Here is a 14,203-nt window from a genome sequence, read left to right as displayed (position 1 = left end):
CTCCTTTACCTTTTGTTTGTCAAAAAAACCCTCTTCCTAACTTTGAATAACTATTTAGATGGGAAGTGTGTTCTTGGTTGGAAGTTTTTTTCCTTTCAGCACTTTGAATATATCATGCCACTCCGTCCTGGCCTTCAACATTTCTGCTGAAAAATCTACTGCTGGTCTTATGTATGTTACATATTGTTTTTATTTTGCTGCTTTTAAAAGTATCTCCTTAATCTTTTAAATTATAATCTGTCTTGGTGTGTGTCTCTTTGGGAAACCTGGAGAGTTCCAAACAAGATGAACCCAATCTGGATGTCTGTTTCCTTCCCCATTCTTTCTTTAAAATATCTTTCCATGCTTTTCTCTCTCTCCTCCTCCTCCTGGTACCTCCCTAAAATGCAAATCTTAAGTCAGTTCAATGTTGTCCCCAAAGTCTTTTAAGCTATCTTCGTTTTTTTTTTTTTTTCCACTGCTCTCACTGGCTGAGTTTCACTCACCTGTCTTCAAATGCATTGACCTTTTCTGCTTCATCTAGTCTGCTGCTGAACTCCTCTAGTGTATTCTTCAGCTCTGTAACTTCCATTTGAGGTTATCACTGTGTGTGCCCATTCCATTCCTGTGTTCAATAGCACCTTTATGTTCATTGTTTTCAACTCTTCATCAGATAAGTCACTTACTGCTGTTTCGTTCAAGGTTTTATTCTGATGTTTCATCATTCCTCTCTTCATTTTCCTTGACTCTCTGTGTTGGTTTCTATTTAGTAGATGAAACCACCACCTCTTCCAGTCTTGAAGAAGTAGTCTACAAAAGAAGAACCTTGTCATTCAACCCTGTCATTCAACCCTGTCCTAGCTCTTGGTTGCCTGTCAAACCTTTGTAATTGTTCAAGCAGCCCATTTTATTTCTATTGGCTCCCAGTCCTTGGGGGTGTGCCAAGATATTTCACAAAGAAGAGGATCACCATCAGCACCTACATTCAGGCTGATGAGAAGCCAGACCTCAAACAGCAGCTTTTAAAATGTGTGAACATACTCTATAGTCCTGTGGCACCACAAGGGCAAGTCTGACTACCAGGGACCAGTTGTATAGACTTGTGTCCTAGGCAGCAGCCTACAAAGTTGGGGTGCCAGATGAAGGGTACAAGCACATTTCTAGGAGATACCAGCAGCCTGGAGCAGCATGGTGGGAGAATGCAAAGGCACCATCCACTGGCCTTCATCCACAGAGAGCCCTATATATAAGCACCAAACAGGAATCTTGCTCCTCAGCCTGAAGGTCTAAGACAAGCAAAGAAGGATTTTTCACACAAAAAGGGCTGTGTTTCAATCTGTGTCTGTGCTGTGCCGTGAGAGTGGTAGCCAGCCAGGAACTATTACATCTGTTCCACTATCGAGAGGTCCACAAACACAGGACCCGCTAGCCATCACAGCCAGGTGATTAGGGGGCAGCAGACACATGTACAAGCTCCCCTCTGGGAGGTGCTGGTGCTCTGGAGAGGACTATAGGGGGCCTTAGCTGTATGTTTCCATAGAAGTCTGCCCCTCAGGCCACAGAGCTGTGACATAAAGCCTCTTTTCCAGAAGGACTTGGCACCTCAGTGCTGCTTCTTGCTCTGCCCTGGGTGACCTGTCTGCATAAGCCCTACCAGAGCCAGACACCCAGAGAGAACCCTCAGAAATTGGGGCTGCACACAAAGGTACAAGCCCCTTCCCAGGATGTTAAGGTGGCCCCTGCCATCCTCCACCCCCAGAACATTGCATTAGGCCTAAAAGATGTCTGTTATCTCAGAGGCCTGTGTCTCAGGCTGACTGATGTTTTAAGATCAGCAAGTGAGTCTCTTTCACAGGAAGTCTGGGTGCTTCTTAGTCTGCTCCTATCCTGCTAAATACAGTCGGGGTGCCCTCACGTGAGCTCAAATCCTTTACTCCTCAAGGAGAACAGCTCATGTTTCTGAGATCCCTCCCCATGATAGGTCCTCACACGATGGGTGGGGTCCATGGGGAGGTTGTGTCCCAGCCTTTCCTACCCAGCTCAGTGTAGGGTTTTTTCCTGGTTCACCTGATGAGTAGAAGTTGCTCTGCTAGTTTTATAGGGTTTTTTTCCAGAAAACAATTGTTCCCTGCGTAGACCTGATGTGTCCACAGAAGGAAGTGCAGTCTGGGCCTTCCTGCTGCTTCTAAGTCGCTTCAGTCATGTCCGACTCTATGCAACCCCAGGGACTGCAGCCCACCAGGCTCCTCCGTCCCTGGGATTTTCCAGCAAGAGTACTGGAGTGGGGTGCCATCGCCTTCTCCGGGGCCTTCCTACATTGGTATATTCAACTGCAACCCTAAAATACCAGTCAGTTTTTAATGCTGCTTACAAGGGATATTTTGGGACTTGAGAGTTCTCCTGTTGCCTCTTATACTGGGATGGCCATCAGTTCCCACCTCAAGTATTCTGAATCTGAACCTTTACTGTTTTACAACCATTACCATTATACCTAAATTACAGAGTTTTTTACTTTATGTAAGCTGTATGCTACCTAGCAAAATAATAATCCCCATAATTATTTTTTAAAAGATAGAACTGTAACTTCTGAACACATCTGAGTCAGTTCTAATGAGGTGGGTGAAGTTAAGTCAAAAAGAGAAGACAAATATCATATCATATTGCATCTATATGGAATCCAGAAAGATGGTACTGATGATCCTATTTGCAGGGCAGCAAAGGAGACACAGACCTAGAGAACAGACTTGTAGACACAGCAGGGAAGGAGAGGGTGGGATGACTTAAGAGTAGTACTGAAACATATACATTACCATATGGAAAACAGCCAGTGAGGATTTGCTCTATGATGCACGGCACCCAAAGCCAGTGCTCTGTGACAACCTAGGGGGGTTGCGAGGTTTAAAAGGGAGGGGACATATGTATATCTGTGGCTGATTCATGTTGATCTGGCAGAAACCATCACAATACTATAATTATCCTCCAATTAAAAATAAAAGAAAAACTGTACCTTATTCGTCATCCCCCAGCCATATCATTTACAACTTATAGTAAAATAAGTTGACACCATACTTATCATAAATATTGTTTCTCAGCAAATTGTATACACTCTAGTGGCAATTTTCAAGAAAATGCCTTACCTTTTATATCATACTTCATAATTTACAAGTAGTCTTTGTTTTCTCAGAAGTTAGATCTACATAGTCCTACTCTTTTGATGAAAGAAAGAACACAAAGTAATTTTTACAGGGATTTTTTTTTTTTTTACCCTAGAACATCCATCTAGATAAAGAATCTTAACAGTGTTCAGTGACCTCTTGCTGGAATATTCTGACTTGTTCTCAACAAGGCAGCTTTTGGAGTTAAGATTGTGGCTTCTGACCCTTCTCTCTGGTGGTCTTTCCTTCCCTGTCATGCTTGTTCAGTAAAAGGGAGAATATGAGTGCTGAGTATAAATGCTGCCAGGCCCTCAGCAATACAAACTCACTGGGCACATCACCCGCTTCCAAACTTTACCACATAGGTAGGTTCTGAGCTGATTACTCAAAGACTGGAAAAATATTATTGGCTTTACTCTTTGAATTTAGGAATATGGTCCTTCAGGCCTTGAGTCACTCAAATTCCACTTAAAAATGGTATTGAGAAAATTCAAATCAGAAAAGCAGACATTTTATAATAAAATAGCGACAAATTTGGTTTGGTAGAATCTTTCATATACTTACCTACTGTGATGAAACATCTATCTTTTGTGGCTCTTGCCTCTGAAATAATTGTCAAAAACTAGAGAAAATATAAAAAGCAACAAGGGAAAAGCAACAAATAACAACCAATGGATCACTGAAGAAAAAAAAAATAATTCATTTGTCTCTAGGTAAACAAAAGCATGACAATCCAAAACGTATGGGATGCAGCAAAAGCAGGGATGTTTACAGCAAAGAAAAAAGCTCGATAATCTAAGTTTACACTTACAGCAGCTAGAGAAAGAACAACCCCAAAGTTAATCATAAAGATTAAAGCACAAATAAAATAGAAAACAATAGAAAAGATTAGTGAAACTAAAAACTGCTTCCTTGAAAAGATAATAATTCATAAACCTTTAGCCAGACTCATCAAGAAAAAAGAGGGCACAAACCTAACATTAGGAATGAAAAGGAGAACTTAGAAACCACAGAAATACTGAGGATTATAAGGCAGCTATATAAAATGGACAAATCCTTAGAAAGGTACAGTGTCCCAAGATTCAACTAAGAAGAAATACAAAATATGAACAGACCTGTCACAAGTATTGAAACTGTAATTTAAAAACTCCCAACAAATGCTAGGGCATAGACTTGCAATCCCTAGGTCTGCTTACCATGGGAGCCTATCTTCTAGGGTGCTGGCGGAAGGTCATGGGGTCTGAAACCTAACATAAGTGTTTCAAAACATGAAGAAAAATATCTCTCATTATTAATAATTATGTAAGTACATGTTATTAAAAAAAAAAAAAAAACCTCCCAACCAAAAAAGTCCAGGACCAGATGGCTTCACAGGTGAATTCTATCAAACATTTAGAGAAGAGTTAACACCTATCCTTCTGAAACCCTTCCACAAAATTGCAGAGGAAGGAACACTCCCAAACTCATTCCATGATACCACCATCACCCGGTTACCCAAACCAGATAAAGATACCACAAAAGCAGAAAATTACAGGCCATTATCACTCATAAACATACATAGACACAAAAATCCTCAACAAAATACTGGTAAACTGAACCCAACAGTACATTAAAAGGATCACACACCACTATCAAATGGGATTTATCCCAGGGATGCAAGAGTTCATCCATGTCTGAATGATTTGCCAGACCCCTCTGATCCCTTGAGGTTCATTATCTATGTAATCTTAGCGTTACCTAAAATTACTGAATCCCTTTCATTCATTAAAATTTTCTTTCTCAAATAAACTTCCATCGCCTCTAAAGCACTGTTTTACTGAGTCTTGAAATCACTTATTTGCTCTCTGAATATCTTCTGGCTGTTTCCAGTAAGATAAAAAACAATCTAAATAGCTTAGAGATACATAAACCTGGTTTGTCTATTTGAATGACAGTTATTTTACTTGATTTTAAGTATTTCCCTGATTCTCTTGCCTCAAGGACAAAGTCAGTCTAGTTTCCAAAGAAATAAATCTGGCAGTACCTTTTTATTCAGATCAATGAATGTTACTTGCTTTCAAACTACACATTTAGCATGATGAGAAAGATTGAATTTTCTAGGAAACTGTCCAAGTTTGACATACTTTATGCATCAGGACAGACTGCTTTTTGCTTTGCTCTGACACCAGGCCTGTTGCATTCAAATACCAGCTCCAACATTTGTGTGTTAACTGACCTTGGTTTTATTATAAGGTAACATCGCTGAGTCTCCATTTCCTCATCTGCAAGTGGGGATGATAAGTACGCCTTCATTATTAGGTGCAACTTGTGAATTGTGTTGCTATTGGTAAAGTAAAAAGCTGCTGTGATGATTCTATTCTTGTCTAAGCTTTGTCTTTAAAACAGAATCACACTTTTATTTTCAAGGGTTAAAGTTTTTTTCCCAAAGGGAAAACAAAACAAAACAAAACACAACTTTGCTGCTTTTTCCCAAGTGTGCCAAGGAAACCACAGAAATTGATTTACACCAGCCAAGCATGAAAAAAGAAACAAAACCATTTTCATGTGCATTATTGATTATCCAAAAGTGACTGGACAAGATTAAAAAGTCATTTGTCTATTCCATTTATTCTAAGATTAACATTATATAATTATTTGAAATCACATATTATTTGTGTTTTGTGGTTAAGATTAAATGGAGGGAGATGGTGATCTGAGAGATGGCAAAGAGAGGAGAAATCCTCATCTCTATAGATTAAGAAAGTTACCTACAAAGTAGATTAATAAAAAGTTTATTGAGATTTAGTACAGTTTGATTCCAGATTCCTAAAAAAATGTACATTTGTGTAAGGATTCAACTGAGAGTTGGAAGAGAGTAGTTGTAAACCAAAAATGTTAATAGTGATTATATCTTTGCAATGTAATTACAGATGATTGGTTTTTCCTTTTCAGATATTTCTGCATTAGTAAACTTTTATATAATCTATATTTTCTGTAATAAAGTTGGCAATACTAAAAGTAACAGTTATACAAATATAGCATACACTTTTATTGTTTACAAAAAGCTTCCTGAGTTTTCAACCTGGATTATTAACTGACTGTTTCACTAATAAAAATTTAATTTCCAGTTTGGGGTACTGTCCTAAAATAAATGCTACAGACTTTGGGATTATAGTGTCTCTACTCTTGGCTTGTTTTAATGCTGCACCTGGCATACTTTCACCTGCACCCAGCCTTTACTAAGTCATACCGTATTTCTTACAGCATATCAAACTTTTATCTTAGAATCACAGAATGTTGGAATAATAATGTACCTTATAAGATGACCCAGTTTAGGGGTGGAACACTGTGGGTCATTCTTAGACCCATATAGTACTTTAAAAGCCTTTATGACTAATAAAAGATAGTGCTATGAAACAGTTTTAGTGCCCACAGTCTTACCTTCTGCTAGGTATTTAAATACTATCAGTAGCTTGCAAACAAATATTGTGAGGGGAAAAAAACAAACATTATTGGCTAAGCTTAAGCACTGGGGGTGGTGTTTGTACCAAGGTTTGGGATATAGATTACTCCAATTTGAAGCAGAGACTTATGATACACAAGTGAACGGTCAATTGCTCAGTCGTGTTTGACTCTTTGTGACCCCATGGACTGTAGCCTGCCAGGCTCCCCTGTCCATGAGATTTCCCAGGCAAGAATACTAGAGTGAGTAGCCATCCTCTTCTCCAGGGGATCTTCCCAACCCAGGGTTCGAACCCACGTCTCCTTTGTCTCCTGCATTGCAGGCGGATTCTTTACCATCTGAGCTACCTGGGAAGCCCATGATATACAAAAATTCATTATCATCACCACTACTTATTGAATGTTTAGATGCATTAAATCTGTGTACTCAGGGGCTGGGGGGGAATACCTGGTAGGAGAGAGTCCCAAACAGAGCTATTGGAAAACAAGGCATTCAATCTGAGCACCAAGAGCCTCCAACAACCTGAAATAGCACAATGATGATGGGGTTCCTCATCTCATAATTGGACATGGAAAATGGTATTTACCTTCTATATTAGAGGAGAGATTAGGTGGTATATTTGGAAAAGGGAAAATTCTTTATGCTTTTTTCCCTTCCAATATATCATAACTGAAAATACAAAAAACAAGTCTTGAAGACCTTGGGTTCTGACTCCCCATTTTAGGGGAGGGTCCAGAGGGAGCACCATGATCTGTAGTCTCTTGTCAGGGAAAATACAGGCTGCAGGTCACTGGAACCAACAAATCTGGTTTGGGGTTTTCATCATATTAATAAAACCCAGATATGCATTCATTTGCTATTTTCGTCTTTGGATCATGCTGATTTATAGTTAATCTCCTCTTCTATTTTCAGAAGGAGTTTTGGAACACGTACACAAAAGCACAACAAGGAGAGAGTAACAGAGGAAGTGACTGGTTTCAGTTTTACCTTACCTTTCCATTAATCTTTGGCCTCTTCATTATCCTCCTTGTCATTTTCCTAATCTGGAGATGCTTCCTAAGAAACAAGACTCGCCGACAGACAGTGACGGAAGGTCATATTCCTTTCCCTCAACACCTCAATATTATCACTACACCTCCCCCACCAGATGAAGTGTTTGATAACAGCGGGTTGTCCCCAGGCTTCCTGGAATATGTGGTTGGGCGCTCAGATTCTGTCTCCACTCGCCTGTCCAATTGCGATCCCCCACCAACCTACGAGGAAGCCACTGGCCAGATGAACCTACGGAGGAGTGAAACAGAACCTCACCTCGATCCGCCTCCGGAGTATGAGGACATCATCAACTCCAACTCAGCCAGTGCCATTGCCATGGTGCCTGTGGTCACCACTATCAAATGAAGCTGCAAACTTCTTTTTACTATAATCATTTTTAAAATACTAATGAGAGAACTTTCTAGCACTTTACCACTACATACATGTGCATCTGACTTATTGGACTCTGACAGCATACCACTTCATATTCTCCAATTTGATTTTCATTAGTTCTGTTTCCCACTCTAAACTCTTTATCCATGCTCATTTTTGCTAATGGAAATATGTGAAGAGGGAAAAATACTAGTGGAGATCTTCCTAGGAGATGTACATCGGTGTGTGCGCATGTATGTTTATGTATATATATGTACATGAACATATATGTGTGTGTACATCAGCCCAGTATATGGGCACCTGTCTTAAAAAGTCATTAACATCTATCTAAATCACCTGTAAAGAGAACATTACTCAGGAGGTTGGGGGGAAGGCACCAACAATTTGTGTAACAGCAACGTGCTGTTGAATTTTGAAAATAAGATGAACTTAGCGTGCTTTTAAATTTTTACAGGCTTTTGTTAACCTTCTTCAACTTCCTTAAAAGGGAAAAAAATGCATATAGTCAGTCTTGACTTGAGGAACATCTCAGAGGGTGACAGAGAGAGAAGGAAGGCATAATAATTGATACCTTGTTCCTAGTGGACAGCAAGAAAATCACTGGTCCTTCATGGCTTTTGGCTGCTTTCACAGGAGGCATTTTGGTGCTGTAATTGACTGCCTCCCCCCCAAAATTAAACAGTGTTTGCTTAGTGTCCTTGAATGTCGCATGCTATTTGTATTAACATCTTGGTGGAGTGGATTTCCTGGCAAAAGAATCATTTCTCAAGTAGATACTCTAATTGATGACAGAACAGATGCAGATTTCTCCTTGGCTTATTGGCAACACTTTCTTTCTCCATGTTACATTGCCTTTTACTCTAGTTGCTCTCCTACCACCCCAGAATCTTCTAGCAAGTAAGAATTTAGTTAAAACCCTGGGAATTATTTTCTTAATGTTTTTGTATAGAGTGAAGCCTTTGTCTCAAGATGATTACCAGGCAATTTTCCCTTAAATTAATAACTGTGATTTCTGCATTATTCTCCAGTTGGCGGAGGAAGACTGCAAAGTCTGTCTTGTGCCAGGCGCACAATAAATCTAGTTATAGCTGCAAACATATCTCACAGCTGCTATTTCATTTTGTATTTTCAGATTTTTTTACCTGCAGAATTTTTATTGAAAATTCTTAGAGCAGGGGGAACAGGCTGTGAATGAACTGCCAACATAAACTGGCTAGGAAAGAAGAAAAAATCCAACAGTTATACATGCGCTGATGGAAAATGCATTCTGTCGGTCAGATTTCTGTGCCACTCCCACGACTCCTTAGTGTTGCATAAAATGGTTGATCAGGCAGAAGGCAAGCAGGTTTTGGAAGTGTCATGTCCTGTAGCCTCCATATCCATCCCCATGCAGACTCCCCTAAACCCAAAGGAGGAGGACTGCTTGGGAGGACCTTGAACTAGGAGTCAGATGACCTGAAATCAGATCTCATTCTGCCATACCCTTGCCAGGCTACTTTGGGAAAGACCCATATCTGACCCTCAAGCTCCTTACTTACCTCTGAAATGGCGATAGTATCATTCACCCTGCCTTTATCCTGGGGCTTTAAAAGGATGCAATAAGATGGTATGTGTGAGAGTCATCTGTAAGACGTGAAGAGCACTCTAGGTGTAAGGTCACAGCATTGTTCTCCTTGCTCTCATGGGGGAAGAATCTTCTGTTTCCCTAAAATGTATCTGAGTTTTCACAGAGTGAGAAATAGAGCAGGCTGCTCCATTAGTGGCTCACAGGTTCCTAATTTGAGTGTGTGAGCTCTTAGTTCAACACCTGTCATTCTCTGGTCTATACCAATGCTGGGCCTACTTAATGACAACTGTACGCTCAGCACAAACAGGAGTAAGCAAATGCTGGAAAGGCAACTACCGCTGACTGTGTTTAGATAACAGGTTTTATGGCTTTCATGGACTAAAAATTAATAAATCTTGAACCTGGTCTCAGCAGAAATGACAGCATTGTTTTGAATTTGGCCCTGAGTACATGGTAATCTCTGGCTTCTACTTAAAGCTGAGAATGGGAGTGTTTGAGCCAGTAATGTATTTTGGTTTAGAGAAAAATTAAGGCTCCTTTTGTGTGGACTTTTTCTTTTATCATTAATATCAGGCCTTAGATTAAACTAGCAGTTCTCAACAACTGGCCAATGAGCCCCCCTGGGAGTCCTTGAGAACATTCAAATTTGAGGGGGGTCTGTGAGAAAACACTATTTTCATAATAACACCAACATGTTGTCTTTTCACTTTCTCTCTCAAAAAGTTGTTAAAAATGTTAGTCATCTTCCCATGCTTTTGTTTGTTTTAGAAAATATAGCTATTTTCTTTAAAATGTTATTTATGTTTAGCATGTAATGGACTTCTTAATTTGGGGACTTTTATATTTTTAAATCAATAAGTACTTAATTTTTTTTTCACTTTTACTTTCTAACATGGCAAATATTGGTAGCTATAAATTTCATAAACAAAAGCTCTTCGGTATCCAGATCCCCAACAAATAAATGTTAAGAATATAAAGGGGTCTGGAGACCAAAAGTTTGAAATTTACAGGATTAGACAAAGGAACAGGATGTTCTATTACTAACTGCATACTTGCCATTTAATTTTACATTTTAAAGTCCTGATAGTGAATTTAACGCTGCCTCTTAGAGATACCTGAATTTAAGTATAAGAATGAATGTTCATCCTTGAAGCAAAAGCCAAATGCTTACACTGATCAATGGCTATAGCTTTTTAGACCGTTGTCAGAGAACACACTATTCCACAGTGCTGACATCAGCAATAGGTCTCATAGCCGCATTCAGGTGATAATGACAGGCGAAGCAAATGTCTAAGATAAACAGAATACTTTCTTTAAGAAACAGTCTATTAGGTTAGTTTTGTTTGATCTTGGTTTGGGTTTGACCTTTTTAGAAACCCTTTTGCTACCCTATCTGGTTTTGTACACTGAGTTTCTTAACATTTGTTATAATTAAAGGGGCTTGTCTGGAATAGTGTCTATTTTTATGCTTTAGCCTTTCTTACCTGACTGATATTACATTCACCTTTGATCATTTTTAATAAATGTTTATTTTTACAGATCTATTTAGTACCTTTCTTAAGAAGTAACTACATTGAATCAACCAGTGTATATTTACATGAAAGAATGGGCTACCTGGTCTTTTAGTGGATCGGTTTCCAGACCTCCACCTGCATTGATTGTGTCTGGAATCCTAGAACTGGCACTTTTCTGCCTCCCTGCTTTGAATGTCACAATGAATTGTATCTGTTTAAATTAAATGATTTCTCTTTTTCCTATTGACCAGTACAAATACAGATGCTGTGTTTGATTCACTGTTAATGATGACTTCAAGATTGATGATCTGATAGAATAACTGTGGAGGGAGCTTTACCTTGGTTCTGTGTAAATAGCATGTATTTGATAATATTTCACATTTTTAAACAGCTGGTTTACATTAAATTATGGTATTTAACTATTTTATGTTCATTCCAGGTAGGTTTTTCTTATGTTTCTGTTTTGGGTATGCTAAATAAAGCTATTTTTAAACCAAAAAGATTTATTCTGCCATTTGTTAATAATTAGATTATGGTGAGGTGATAAACATGCTACATAAGCTCTTATTGTGATCTTTTTAACATGGTAAAATTATTACACATCTTTTTTTCTTAGGAATTTAGGGAACACTGCTCAGTAATCAAAAATTACCTGCTGAAAACTTCAGGGTGTTCAAAGCCTAAGAAAGAATGATGCTGTGAATGATGCTGGAATGATACAAAATGGGAACACTTGCTCCAAAGGGGTAGACTCAGTTCCCTGCTATAGTGGAGTTTGTCAACTACTGGGAACAGTGTTGTCTACAGATACAAAAGACCTGTGTTTCCCCCTTAGCAGAATAGCTTGCATTTGACATGAAACACAGAAAGGAAAGCAAAGGATGGAAACGTATATGACCACAGGACATCTCCCTAAGTATAGTTACCTCAAAGATGAGAAGCTGATGTGACGTGTCATTAACTAAGCAAATGTAAATATGACTTGATCTTTATGGTATACAAAATTAAAATAATTTACTTATAGCCAAGGAAAAATTTTAAGTATAAATTGTAAGCCTAAAATGTATATTTTATAAGTGTAAGTTTAGGTACTTTTAAAAACATCAGTTTCTAAAAATTTTATAACATACATCTTAACACATCCATGAAACCTAAAACCTATATCAAGATATTTCTAGTACCCCCAGAAGGCTCCCTCTTACCCTACCCTCTCCTTAAAGGGAACACTATTCTCACGTCAATCATAAGAGATCAGTTTTTAAAATTTCACACTTGGCTGTAGCCATATGGACTTGTCTCTCTTCCTTTTTCAAAGTATTTCCAAAAAGTTCAGGCTATAAATTCCAGAGCTGCTCTTCTACCTCCTGGCCCTCCTTGAAATCACCTACTCATTCTAAGCCTTTTCAACATACCTAAAGCTCTTTGAGGGCCAGAATTCTGTTTAATCCCTTTACCTCCCTTCCACAAGTATGTGGTTGTGGTTTAGTCGCTCAGTCGTCTCTGATTCTTGCAACCCCATGGACTGTAGCCCGCCAGACTCCTCTGTCCATAGGATTTCCCAGGCAAGAATACTGGAGTGGGCTGCCACCTAAAATGAGGCCTTTCTAATACTATATAATCGACCAAAACCTTAGTACCTTTCTGGCTGGTCTCTTGGTTGTCTTTGTCTTGTGATTCTTATCACATGCCATTTCCTTAAACTTTGTATACAGACGACATTTTGTTCTCAGTAATTTTATTTATTTTATCTACTTTTTTTTTTTAGATCAAAACCTGCTATAATCTGGTCCCATAGGCTTATCTAACCTTATTTTCTTAGTAACTCAGATGATGGATACTTAACAAAGTACCTACCTTGTGACAGACACTAATGGGATTAGAAAGCAATGGTGCCTATAGCTTTGTCCCTGGGAATTAGACTGGCCTAACCTTCTAATCTTCTAATTTGGTATAACCCTAATTCCACCCCATCTCACAGACAATCTTTTGGCTGAAAGTTTTATATTATAATTAGTCATCGTCGTCATGCAGTCCTATCAGGCTATATTGTAATTTCTGTAAGTTTTTAACAATGGAAACAAAGTTGGAAATATTTTCTTCAGAGAACCCTAATATATTAAACAGATGAGACGATGATGGCTGATGACAGAAGTGAGAAGCTTGGAACCTCACCATCTATGACCTTCCTTATCAATTACCCTTATTTCAGGTTCCCTCTGCAAACGTTAGAATTTGATGAATATCATCACTTAACATCTCCTATTGATGTCCAGTTTCTTAGTCCCTCATCGTTACACACACACTAAAACAGCAATCTACAGAATCTCTTCCACTAATGGACTACTTAGAGTTTTAACGTTCTTTCTGGTCCAACTGTTCCTAACTCACAAGTGTACTGCCCCGACCACCAACATACACTATCAGAATTTTGTAAGCAGAGAGCACCACAAAATGCTAACAGTTCTGATTCTTTGTTTGCATCATTTCCATCATCACCATATTGTTTGCTACATTTTCAATAATCAGTCCTTTTGCATTTATGGAAATGATAGTTTGAATATACTCATAAACTATGTTTTAAAATAAGCATAGAGTAATGTCAATGAAAATAGGTAACTCCATGTTCTTCCACAAAATCAGCAAAAAAAAAAAAAAAAAAAAAAAACTTGCCAAAATCTGGCAGAATCAACTTTATTAGCACTCTGGAAACTACTTAAAGCTTATAGCAACCAGTAAAGAAAAAATGTTTCCTTTACCCTGTCCTTAGCCCTGGCTTCCCTTCTCACTGGCACTGTAGAATTCTCGACAGCTTACATTCCAGGTAGAGGTTCCTAGTACCAAAGGGAGAAAAAAATGAACCTTATCCTCAAAGAATAGAGGTTGGTTACTCAGCTCTGTATTTTGGCTTCCTGAAGTACCAGCTCAAAGGGTTTATGTTTATTTAACCTGACGTGGAAATCTCCCAAGTTGGAGGCAGCAACAGGGCAGGGTAGCAGGGAGAGAAGGCAGTCAAAAATACTTACAGGTAAAAGCATTAGGGCTAGCAACTAGACAAGGACCAACAGTAGGGATAAACAATAGACAAACAGAAAAGCTTGGGAGGATAAAGACTTTGAAAAGC

At 38.7% G+C, this 14,203-nt stretch overlaps 1 protein-coding gene across 1 annotated transcript in view; it reads left to right on the top strand.

The window, feature by feature from the left end:
• The window catches only part of PRRG1 (proline rich and Gla domain 1), a 118,730-nt gene extending 107,148 nt beyond the window's left edge, over nt 1-11,582 (top strand). Inside the window, exon 4 of the mRNA XM_070289894.1 lies at nt 7,489-11,582. Coding sequence (XP_070145995.1) covers nt 7,489-7,974 — 486 coding nt within the window. The 3' untranslated portion in view covers nt 7,975-11,582. The remainder of the gene's footprint in view (nt 1-7,488) is intronic.
• Nucleotides 11,583-14,203: the final 2,621 nt, after the last annotated feature.

Source organism: Ovis canadensis, chromosome X, assembly GCF_042477335.2.
Source record: "Ovis canadensis isolate MfBH-ARS-UI-01 breed Bighorn chromosome X, ARS-UI_OviCan_v2, whole genome shotgun sequence".
NCBI lineage: Eukaryota > Metazoa > Chordata > Mammalia > Artiodactyla > Bovidae > Ovis > Ovis canadensis.
This window is presented reverse-complemented; position numbering and strand designations above follow the sequence as displayed.